The sequence below is a fragment of the Drosophila subobscura genome, chromosome U (genome assembly GCF_008121235.1).
Source record: "Drosophila subobscura isolate 14011-0131.10 chromosome U, UCBerk_Dsub_1.0, whole genome shotgun sequence".
NCBI lineage: Eukaryota > Metazoa > Arthropoda > Insecta > Diptera > Drosophilidae > Drosophila > Drosophila subobscura.
This window is the reverse complement of record NC_048534.1, coordinates 1,028,148-1,040,339: the sequence shown is the minus strand read 5'-3', so window position 1 is coordinate 1,040,339 and position 12,192 is coordinate 1,028,148. Positions and strand designations below refer to the sequence as shown.

The window sequence follows — 12,192 nt, the reverse complement described above, 5'->3', positions numbered from 1 at the left end:
AGGGAGACAGTAAGAGACAGAGAGAGAGAGAGAGAGAGAGAGAGAGGAGGAGGAGGATACGAACACATGCTAATGAGCCATCAGGAGTACCAGACTGGTGGTGAGGAGGGGCCTTGCACTGACAGGAAGTGACTGTCAGCCGAATGAAGGGAAGGCCAAGTCGCGCTTTTGTGCCATGAACCACCTCCCGTGCGGCAGAAGAGTGATGAAGTGTCCAAACTAATGGGTGTCAACAATCAAGTATGCAGATGACACAACTGAGCACTAAAGAGTTTAAGCAATTAATCAGAACTGTAATCAATATACCACAGAGATTAGTTGACTATTAATTTGAATAAAAAAAGAAGTTATACAACAGATTTCACGATGGAACAATCTAAAGCTACTCAACGACGCGTCTGTGATCCACTCCGGGATCAGGATGCAGTAAGCAGCATGTGGAGCACTCTCTACAATGGTTTAAACACTGGCAAGCATTGGCTACTCCTCCTCGTAAGGGGGCTCCAGCATGTACGTACGACTCCATTGGACCGTAGTCTTGCGATTTATCGCGGAATGGTTGGCTGGGATGAGGCGTGCCTTCGTTGCATTGTCATTCATCCGACCAACGAGCAACTGGCGATGGTCACCCGCCAGGACATTGTCCATTTGTTTGGCAATTGGAAGGATCCGCCGGCACAACTTCAGGCGGCGGAACAGGTGGATCTGTACTGTGTGGCCTTCCGCCCGGGCACGTACTGCGAGCTGGCAGTAGGTTGTGCCGCCGGCATCTATATCTGGCAGAATGTCCCGAATATCCTCTGGGAGAAACGACTGCTGAGCCATACGGAGCACATCCACGTGACGTCCGTGCAGTGGAACGAGCCTGGCACGGCCTTGCTTAGTGTGGCCCTGGGCAGTCGTCAGATCATCGTCTGGGCCCCTGACAGTGGGCATCCGATTCGCATGCTGTCCGCCACGATTAGCTTTTTGCTGTACAGCCCCGACTTTCAGATACTATTCGGCGCCTGCAGCGATGCTGGGGCTAAAGTCTATTATGCGGATCGCAGGTGCTGGCAAATGGAGCAAATCCTGGAGGGACGACAAATACAAACGGCAGACTGGACAGCTTGCAGCACATATTTGCTGTTTGTCCAGAAGGACGACACAAATCTCTACTCTGTTACGCGATATGCAGAAGTTGGTGTCTTCCTAAAGCCTCAGCTCGTCTGGACTTTTGAGTTGGTGGCTGATCTGCATGAAGTATCCGTTTTTGGTAAAGTGATGCACCATGGCCAGGCCCAGGCCATTGCTGTGGACCCGCTCAATGTTTATCTTGCGGTCATCTACAAGCGTCAGCCCTTTGTGCTGCTCTGCAAACTGTCGTTTGTGAAACATGATAAAGTTCGAATACTACCATGGGAATACATTTATTGCGATGATGATCAGACTCTAAGAAATTGTGTCCATTATCCCACATGCATGTGTTTTGGCCATGCCAAGAAGGATGGCCCATGCATGCTCGCAATTGGCTGGAATTCCGGAATCTATCAGGTGAAGATGCTCACCGAGTAAAAGTATAACCGATAGTGAGCAGTGGCACACCTGTGACTCAATCCCTTTGACTGATTCTATGATTTTTTTAACAGCTTCTAAACGAAAAGAATCCTCAGACGACACACACGATATACGATATCTATACACCTGCTGCCGGCTGCTGTTTTCTGGTTGCTGTTTTCAAATATTTTTCAAGTAAACTTTACTCTATTTTGCACACTTCCAATTACACGTACATAAATCATTGATAGTCAACAAATTTTATGTCACAATTTTTACACAAGAGACAAACCCGTTCGTTCGTTAGGCCGGTCGCTTTGCATTCAGTAAATGTATCAATTTACATGAAGCAACACTTAATTTGAAAATTATATGCAAAAGGAAGTGCAATAAATTTGTAGCCAATGTCGGCGAATCAAGAGAGAAAAGGTGCGCTGCCGGAGATTGGAGTTGGCAGTATGTGAATGGCGATGTCTAGTCGCCATAAACTTGTTTACCAATTTGCTACCAGGCACAAAAATCCCTCTCTAGCCTACCCCTGTCCCAAAGACAGTCCACAAACCGGAGACTGGAGACCGCAGCGGTATAGAGACCAAGAGAGTGCCTCGTAAATGTTTCTATCAATTCGAAGTGCGCCTCGTAAAATTTGTGAAATGTTGACCATATCGAAATAGGACCGCGACGACGAACCGTTTAATGTTACGCAAAGTTATGTGATTTCCTCTACACAACATTAATTGATTATAAGCATCCACACACGGTTTGGATTCTATTGAATTGGCAGGGGGCGTTGGGCTTTGACAGGGGCAATCTTTGGGCTATCTGTGTCTTGTTTTTATTGAATCGTTGCATCTCGGTAGCCCGAAAATGAACGACTAAAGTGAATTTGCATTGACCAAGGAAATTGGCATATTACTTACTAGTGTTAAGATGCGTTTTTATACCCGGTACTCGAAGAGTAAATAGGGTATATTGTATTTGTGCGAATAACGGTTGTATGTAACGCACAGAAGGAAACGTTTCCGACCCCATAAAGTATATATATTCTTGATCAGCATCAATAGCCGAGTCGATTGAGCCATGCCTGTATGTCCGTCTGTCTGTCTGTCCGTCTGTCCGTCCTGATAAGCGCCTAGTACTCAGATACTATAAGAGCTAGAGCCACCAAATTTTGCATCCAGACTTCTGTATGCTCACACTGTTACAAGTGTATTTCAAAAATTAGCCCCGCCCCCGCAAAAGGGCGAAAACCTCCCAAATCAATTTTGAAGATAAAAGAAATCTAAAAACGCCATTCTGCAGGGAATGACCATATCTATCAGATCACCAAATATTATAGCCACAATGAATAAATTAATTTCCAGTGGCTAAACCCAAAACGTCCCGCAGCTTATATTTGATTTTTGCATATTCTCTCATTCACACTCTGCTTCGCGCAGTGCAGCGTTGCTGCTACTGCCGTGAGTCTGCAGTGTGTGGGTCTAGGCAAGGGTTGCAAGCTAAAGGAGCGTGTTGGCGTGAGAAGTGTTGTTGATGTAGATGACAGATGAAGAAAAAATTTAAAATTTGACAAAAAACCGCTAAGGTACAGAAGTAGTACTGAGTGCCGGGTTTAAAAGTTGTGACGTATAAGAAGCGTCTCACACGTCCCTTCTCGTTTTGTCTGTGTGCTTTGTAACTTAAAGTTCGATTAGCTTTAGAGTGAACGATTAGGACAACTGTGACGTGGGCAATAAATGAACAAATGAAGAATTTTAGCTCAGCCGTCTCTACATACAAAGATGATGAGCAATACCTTAATCGACGCCCAATTAATGCGCCTATTGTTCGACGTTTCCCGAGTTTTGAAGTCAAAATTTCGTTAAATATACCTCACGAAAAACAAAATTTTTGCATTTCTAAGCTTAATATTTTTCAAACGGTAAGCTAAAACCAGAAAGTTTATTACAACCAGATGTAAGATACTTGAGTTGTGTGAAAAATAAGCACTACCTCAAAAAAAAAATTTTTTTAAAATACCAGATTTTAAAAATTCTTTAAACAAAAGTGCTTCCCTAGAAAAAAAACCACAATTCTTTAAGAAAAATGTAAAGTCCTCAGTCTAGCAGAAAAAGTCTTATTAGTTCGAAGCGGAAAAAAAAGTGGGATTTTGTCGAGTAGTGTAATCTGAACCTAATTTCCACCCAAAGCGTCTGGCCAGTGCTATTGTCTAACATCAAATAATTTTTTACCTGAAGAATAAAATATGCCTGTGTAGCCCTTTTCCCCCCTGTTTTTTTCTGCTGTTTTCCTTCTTTGCTGTCTGCGTCTGTGTTTTGCGGTTGTACTCTTTGCCTTTTGCCCCGCTTCAAAGGTTCAGGAACGCGATGGGACGGGTCGCCTGCTTGTCATCGTTACTGTCTGCTTTCGGGAGGGATTTGTAATATTATGCTGTCAAGTCGAGCATGCCCACTGACAGTTACCAGCTGTCTCTCTGTGTGTGTCTGTCTCCGTGTATCTCTGCCTGCCGGCACGGCTTGGTTTCCTGCTCTTTTTCGTTTTGAGTTTTGGCTGCAGGTACGCTTAAGCAGAGATGAGTGTAGAGTGGCGTGGAAGTTACAGTTCGGTTGGACGCTTGACTTGAGTGTGTAAGCCGACAACAGTGGGTTATATTCGGACTCGTACACTCCTCGTTTACAATTAAAGACCTCGAGAACTGACTGACGGGCGGGCGGGTTTGCCAATTACACTTTTTGACGCCGTGTGGCAGTGGCAGTGCCAGCGAGAAGACGTTCCAGGGGTTCGTTATTTGGGGTTCAGATTGGGCACAAAAAGTGGGCGTCAACCTACACGGCTCGTATTGGATTGTGGGCTCTGATTTTTTGGGTTTTCGGTTTCGGTTTGATGCTAACAAATAATGACATGGCAATTTGCAGACTTCACAGCATGCCTCAGCCCCTCATGTCACATATAAAAGAGAGTACTCGCTGTACCACATGAGAAGCACACAAAGGCAATCCTACCCATCTCCCAACCAAACTCCTGTTGTTATTTAGCTGTTGGGCATAGAGCAATTCTGGGGATACTCTGCAGAGCTGGCTGGTATCAGGGACAATAACAAAAGTGGGGGGACCGCCTGCAATTGTCAGTTGGCTATCTTTATCTCTCTCTCTCTTTCTCTCTCTCTCTCTCTCTCTCTCTATGTCTCCCTCTCCAGCTGTGCTGCGTGTCCTGGCAGCCAAATCAATTCGTCCACAACGATTTTGGGTCCAAAAGCTTGACAGGAGCCAGCCAGAAAGCAGTCAGCCGCTCGATCCTGGTAACAGCTGGTGGTCCCATGTCCGGGTCCCGCTTCTTACAGTTGAATGACTGGGTAAGTGAGGAGTAAGTTTAGTGGTGGCGACCGCCTACCAAGCTGCTTATCAAAATTGTCACTGTACGGTGCAGCTTTTCGAGGCAAGTTTCCGCACCCTGTATTCAATGATGGATGCGTAGCTTAAGTTGGAGAAAATACTTCGATATTTCCCCTCTTATACGCACTTAGAATACAGATTTATTCATTGGAAAGGTCGTGACAAGCCATTGAAAAACGAAAAGGGACATGTGAGGCGTTTCTTACGCGTCACAACTTTTATACCCGGTACTCAGTAGTAGAGAGCCTAACACTACACGAAGCAGAGTGTGAATGAGAGAATGTGCAAAAAACAAATATAAGCTGCGGAACGGGGTGGGTTTGGCCACTGCTAATTAATTTCTTCATTGTGGCTATACTAAAGCTCCAATAATGCCCCAATTAGGTGATCTGGCCAATTAGGCCTAAATTAAATGTTAATGGATTTTGACATTTCTGCTGTAGCAGCGGTTCCCCCTCACACAGATCAACACACGCGCTCGGCAAATATGAATTATGATTCTGTATATACATACATACATACGTACATATCTATTTTTTGGTGTTCCCTCCATATCTGTTTTTATACCCGGTACTCGAAGAGTAAATAGGGTATATTGTATTTTTGCACAAAGTGAATGTATGTAACGCACAGAAGGAAACGTCTCCGACCCCATAAAGTATATATATTCTTGATCAGCATCAATAGCCGAGTCGATTGAGCCATGTCTGTCTGTCCGTCTGTCCGTCCGTCTTGTTGAGCGCCTGGATCTCAGAGACCATAAAAGCTAGAGCCACCAAATTTTGCATCCATACTTCTGTGTGCTCACACTGTTAAAAGTGTATTTCAAAAAAGAGCCACGCCCCCTTCCGCCTCCGCAAAAGGGCTAAAACCTCCCAAATCTACAATTATGAAGATAGCAGAAAACTAAAAACGCCATTCCGTAGGGAATAACCATATCTATCAGATCACCTAATTGGGGCATTATTGGAGCTTTAGTATAGCCACAATGAAGAAATTAATTAGCAGTGGCCAAACCCACCCTGTTCCGCAGCTTATTTTTGTTTTTTGCACATTCTCTCATTCACACTCTGCTTCGCGCAGTGGCCGCACACTGGCCGCACACTGGCCGTCTGCCGCTGGCTCCGCCACTGGCTCTGCCGCTGGCTCTGCCTCTGCCGCTGGCTCTGCCTCTGCCTCTGCCTCTGCCCTGACTCTGCAGTGTGTTGCTCTAGGGGAGGGTGGCGAGCTAAAGGAGCGTGTTGGCGTGAGTAGTGTTGTTGATGTAGATGACAGATGAAGAAAAAATGTAAAATTTGACAAAACACCGGCAAGGTGCAGATGTAGTACTGAGTGCCGGGTATAAAAGTTGTGACGCGTAAGAAGCGTCTCACACGTCCCTTCTCGTTCATTCTCTATATTTGCCTCATGTATGTATGGATCTGTAAGATGCACATGTAAGACTCTTGACTCTGTTTCTCTGTTCGTTTTCGTCTCTCAGTTCTCTGGGTGCTTGTTCTATGCCAGTCACTGCTCTTACAGTTGATATGTAAATGACTAAATGACTGAAAGTTAAGAGACGGTTCTGGCCTGGTCCCTCCTCTTGTTTTACTTGTGCGGAGTTTTTATGTTGAAGGGGGTTTTTAGTATGAGAAATGGCAAATGGTATGTGCATGTTTTAGAGCGTGGATTGTCCGAAATAATTACAAGAAATGATAAAGTATTAAATGTGTTCAAATACAGCCGAATCATAAAATATTTCCAAAAAAGTGTTCTATGAACACACGTGGCACACGTGTGGCGCGGTATGAAACAGCTCCCATCGGTCATTTGAGTAGAAACTATGCATCCATTCTGGAAAACAAAAGTGTTTCAATAAAGTATTTATCATTTACTTGTAAGCCTTTTAGGCTTTTTTATTTCCTTCACTCATAAATAGTTTTTTTTATTTACTGGCACAAATTAAAGTCAAACTTTGTTGTTGGCTTCTTTTCCCCTCGTATCACCACATCAAGCTATCATGTCTAAATCCACCTCTGACAACTGCCTGTCTGCCTGCCAGCCTGCCTGCCTATCTGTCTATCATAATGAATAAAGGAATACTATTTTTAATGTACACATATCACTGCATACATTATCAGTACGTTTATGAATAAAAATTAACCTTGTCACACGTGAACAAACTTTGCAGATTGCGTTAAATGTCCGACTTCTTGGATTATCTATGTATGTTCTACAAAAAAAAGAAGAATAAAAAAGAAAAATGTGCTTGTGTGGACAAATATTTTGACATAAAAATGTTAGTACAAGAAGATACAGACAAAAAAGCATAAATAAGACTGACACAGCGTCAAGACAAAATGAAGTTATATGACAGTTTTAAATGGGAACTTTGAACTTACGGATATAAAAATTTAAATGTGGCCTAAATAGGTTCTATACATTTTTGTCATTAATATTCTCTTTTGAATTTATGCAACTACAAAAGCCTGAGTTAATCTTTATTTAGGTATGATATTCTGTGATTTATGTTTTTATTTTATCGTTTATTTTCGACGCCTCTGGCATGCTCTGTCATGCCTCTGTCATCAAAAGGACGTATCAATCCAATAGGTTTTGAAAACAAACTCATTAAAGACAGTGTGTTGTCTTCCCGTAATATAAGTAGGTACATATATGTACATCTATAAGTCTACAAATGCATACAATATAAATATGTACATACATATATGCGGCTCATAAATTATGAACGCAATTATACAGCGCCTGGCCCGCTGTCTCTCTTTCTCCCTTCTCCTGGCATTAATTTTGCAACACAGTTCTCCAACGATGACAGTTCCAGTTCCTGGATCATTTCGCTGAAAGCGACGGCGGAAGGCAAGCGGCTTCGACTTCGACCCAGTGAGAGGTTATCAAAATGCAATAAATCTCTTGGTTTGATTTACTTATATATTTTTATTGCGTTCAACACCCAGCGAGAGAGGAGAGGTCCTCTTCCATAAAACAAACTTAATGTCTGTTAAACATGAGAAGAAAAAAAAGTATTATTTCGTGTAAAATGTACACTGTAAACCAAAGCAAAGGTAAACTAGAAAAATTAAAATTACAGAATATAGGAAGACAGCAGCCGGAACCCACCCATCATCAATTGCAAATCTCTATCAAGAGTCAAGAGAGTGAGACCGCGATTTTTGCCTCTCTCTCTCTCTCTGGGGACCACCGAGTGTTGGAAAACAAATAAGGCCACAGCGTGTTAGACTTGATAAACACTGGAAAATGGCAGCGCCGTTGAATGCTCGTCAAATATTTGCACAGTTTTTTCAGCAGATGAGAAATACAAAAGAAAAAGAGGTTACGTTAGGGGTTTTGAAAGTGGACAAGTGGTTTCCTGTAATTACGATGGATAAAAACGAGTTTTTGCCCAGAGCCAGTAGCATAATCCACGGGACTTACACCTTTGTCATACCAATAAACAAACACCAGACATGACAGTTGATTGATCATGTGTGCCACGTTGTAAATCTATTTTATAATATATGAGCAGGTAAAATCAAATTACGAACGTATATAACGGGTTAAAGATTACCGCCATTCATCTGAAAATGGAATAATATATTTTTTTTATATTATTAAGAGCTTGGAAGGAAATAGTCGGTATACATATGTATATGAGGTGATTGCTGCTTGATGGAGTGTCACAGTTTATTTTTCAATTTAATTTACAATCTTTTCGGTCTTAAAACATAAACTTTTGGTTAAATTCCAACCCTCGACAATGAAGATGGCACACAATCAAACATCGCAAATGCCTTTAGCATTAAGAGCTTGTTTCTTATCGGCACAAATTCAATTTAGCAAGTGCTTAAAAGTTCTTAAAAGATAAAAATGTCTATAGAGGGCGGTTACGTATGGGCTTGGCGCGGATTTTCCCTCAAAATGAACTGAAAGTTTAACTTAGTGCAATATTTGTTTTCTTTAAAGTCAGCCCCCAAGTCAAGAGTCGCAATTTTGGCTTTTGACAGCATTCATTTTCGCGTTTGGGGGTTTCACTCTCAAGTTTGGGGCGTTAATTAAGTGAAACCCTGCTAGCACTGGGGATGGACTGGGCTCCATTGTACAGTTAATTTATTGCCAAAAGTTTTCTCCAAGGCATTTCGTATTTTCGTGATTGATTACTGGACGCAGAGACACGACCACTCTGCCTGGCCATAAATTAAAATCTGACATCGTATTGTCATTTAATCAATAATTTATAAACAATTTTTCAGAAATGGTCGAGAAGGAACACTCGAACGCCTACAGTTTTTTTGCGAGGTACGAAGTGTAAAGGGGGGTATATGAATTGCATTTGTTTCCGAAATTGTATTGTGTGTACATACATACATATGTATGTATGTATGTATGTATGTACATATGTAACGCACAGATCAGCATTCTTGGTCAGCTTCAATAGCCAAGTCTATGTGTGTCTGTCCGTCTTTTCGTACGTCCGACCGTCGAGTTTGACTCTTCGTTCTCGGAGACTATAATTTTGTAAGTGCAGAGAACTTTGTAACTCCGTAGAGATTGACAAAATCTATCAGATCCCCGAATTGGGATCAGATCGGATCATTATAATAGCCAGAATGACGAAATTCACGTCCAGTGCCCAACCACCACCCCTTCCAGCAGCTTTGTTTATTTGTTTTCGCTCACTCTGTCTCGTGAAGTGTGTTGCTCAGGGGGAAGGGGGTGAGCTAAAAGGTCGTGTTGGTGTGAGAAGTGATGTAATTGATGATGCAGATGACAGATGTAGAACAAATTTAAATTTTAAAATGTAAAACTCGAAAAAATCAAAAGGGTACGTTACCCTGCAGTACGGGTCGTCGATGTGTTAGCGACGATACATCGATGGCAGCCTCATTTACCCATCTGACATAAGCGATGATTTTTCATACAACAATCTGATGTTGTAAGTGATGACGTGTCATCGAGAGCACACCGATTTATAAGTGATGAATTTCCCTAAAAAATAATGCATTAATAAGTGATGAATTGTCCTAAAAAGTAATGCACACAAAAACCAGTAGGAACGTTTGTGAGACGCTTTGTACGAGTCACAAGTTTTATAACCGGTACTGAGTGGTTTTTTTCAAATTTTACATTTTACATTTTTCTACATTTGTCATCTACATCTATCGGTGGCTCTAGCTTTTATAGCAGGGCTCGGCACCCATACAATTAACGAGCCGTTTTTGCGTTTGTGTGTGAAGACGCACGCAAAACGGAACATTGGTATTGGTACGAATCACTGTAATACGCTTGTACGTGAGGGCAGCGCAGCAGCAGCGCCTTGTCCCGCACCCATGGGATAGGGCCGTGCCGAGCCCTGTTTTATAGTCTCTGAGAACTAGCCTACAAACAAGACGGGCAGACGAATGGACCGACAGACAGACAGACAGATATAGACTCGTCTATTGATGCTGTTCAAGAATATATATACTTTATGGAATCGGAAACGTTTCCTTCTGTGTGTTACATACATTCGATTTTGAGCGCAAATACAATACTCTTTGAGTACCGGGTATAAAAAGATTAATAAAATAAAATAAAACCAACTACGGAAGAGGTAGGCTAGTTTTAAGGATACTTATATCCTGAGAAAAAATTGTTGGGAAAATCTGTGCATAAAGATCGGCAATTGCGTGATCATCGTTTGCCGACGTATTTAGAAGGGACCGCAAATAAGAGTTATGAAGGCTAAATTAAAGAGAAAATTGTTAGTGGGTCTAATGGGAATCGTAAAGTTTATGCGGCTCAACAAGTCTAATCCCTTGATCAATTGTGCATAAAAATAACACCAAGCTCTTTTCTACAACATACTAAGGATGGAAGGCTTATTAGAAGTAATCTACTACGGTTGGATGGCAGTCTCATATTTGCATACCAGTTACGCAGTTACGTATGCATATTATGCAAACGCAGGGCAAAAAGTTGTTTGCACTGATTCAATACGGTCCTGATGTACATATGTTGTACTGAGGGCACCATACACATGAGCCTAGGGGCCTAGGTGGCTACCCTCTGGTACTCCAGAAGTAACCATAACAGGTAAAGATAAGAAGTTTTCTAAGAGGACGCTTTTAGACCTAGATCATAGCTTGAAATCCATCTGAGCGGGAGCTATAAGTGGTTTGCGGAGATATTGCCAGTGTGGAGTACAAATTTTCTCAAACAATTTAGGAACATCGGTTAACTTAGACATATTTACCTCTATAGTTTATTGCTTCAGACTTGCTACCTTTCATATGGAGAGGAATTATAAAAGATTCCTTCCAGAAGGGGGGAAAGCATGATGAATGGATAAATAGAGTGAATAGTTTAAGTCCACACAGAGACTCGGCACAGTATCTGCGCACACAGTCGGGAGCTCCGTCAGGGCCCGGTGAAAATAATGGTGAAAAGCAGTGAGCTTTCATTTCAAAAAGGGCTAAAAATGCCGTTTGACCTTAATAAACTGTATGTAGCTTTCCTGAGAAAAAGTTGTTGGGAAAATCTGTGTATAAAGATCGGCAATGGCGTGATCATCGTTTGCCGACGTATTTAGAAGGGACCGCAAATAAGAGTTATGAAGGCTAAATTAAAGTAAATAAATCAATGTGAAGGAAACATGTTACAGCAACATAAAATATACTGAAAATTATATTTCTGTCATAGCTGTCAAAATCATGCAAAAATGTTTTTTTACGATTTATACATATATTATAAATTAGTTTTAATTTATATTTTTTAGTTTTTTCAATGGATATAAGATTTATATTTTTAAAGGTAAGGTTTTTTTACTTGTATTTTAAATTTTGGAAATAAGAGTTATTCCGAAACTTTTATTTTCAAAGTTAAAAATATAAGTCAAATTGATTACACCACTAGCCAAAACTAACGTTTTTTTTCGATTCGAACCAAACTGACTTTTTCTGAGTGCTTTACATTTGTTTAAAGAATTATGGTTTCTTTTTAAAGGAGGAACTTTTTTTAAAGAACTTTTAAAAAATGTTGTACGTTTTTTTAACGTTTTTTTTTAGAGGTAGTGCTTTTTTTACACACAACTCAAGAGTCTCACATCTGGTTGTAATAAACTTAGTCATTCTTTAAAGCTAATGAATGCATCTAAAGGGTGTACCCAAACACTTTGTGTTTAAGGTATTGGCCATCAAAATCTACGAAGAGACGCCTGAACTAAAATTGCAATTTTTACTTTAAAACTTATATCAGTTACGGTCTCTGGTATTAAGAAATGATAGCGAGG

At 41.3% G+C, this 12,192-nt stretch overlaps 1 protein-coding gene across 1 annotated transcript; it reads left to right on the top strand.

Annotated features, from left to right (window-relative positions):
- The first annotated feature begins 342 nt into the window (after window positions 1-342).
- LOC117900700 (aladin) lies at window positions 343-1,599 on the top strand. Its single transcript, XM_034811152.1, has one exon. The coding sequence runs from the start codon at window positions 367-369 to the stop codon at window positions 1,552-1,554; it is 1,188 nt and encodes a 395-aa protein (XP_034667043.1). The 5' UTR covers window positions 343-366; the 3' UTR covers window positions 1,555-1,599.
- Window positions 1,600-12,192: the final 10,593 nt, after the last annotated feature.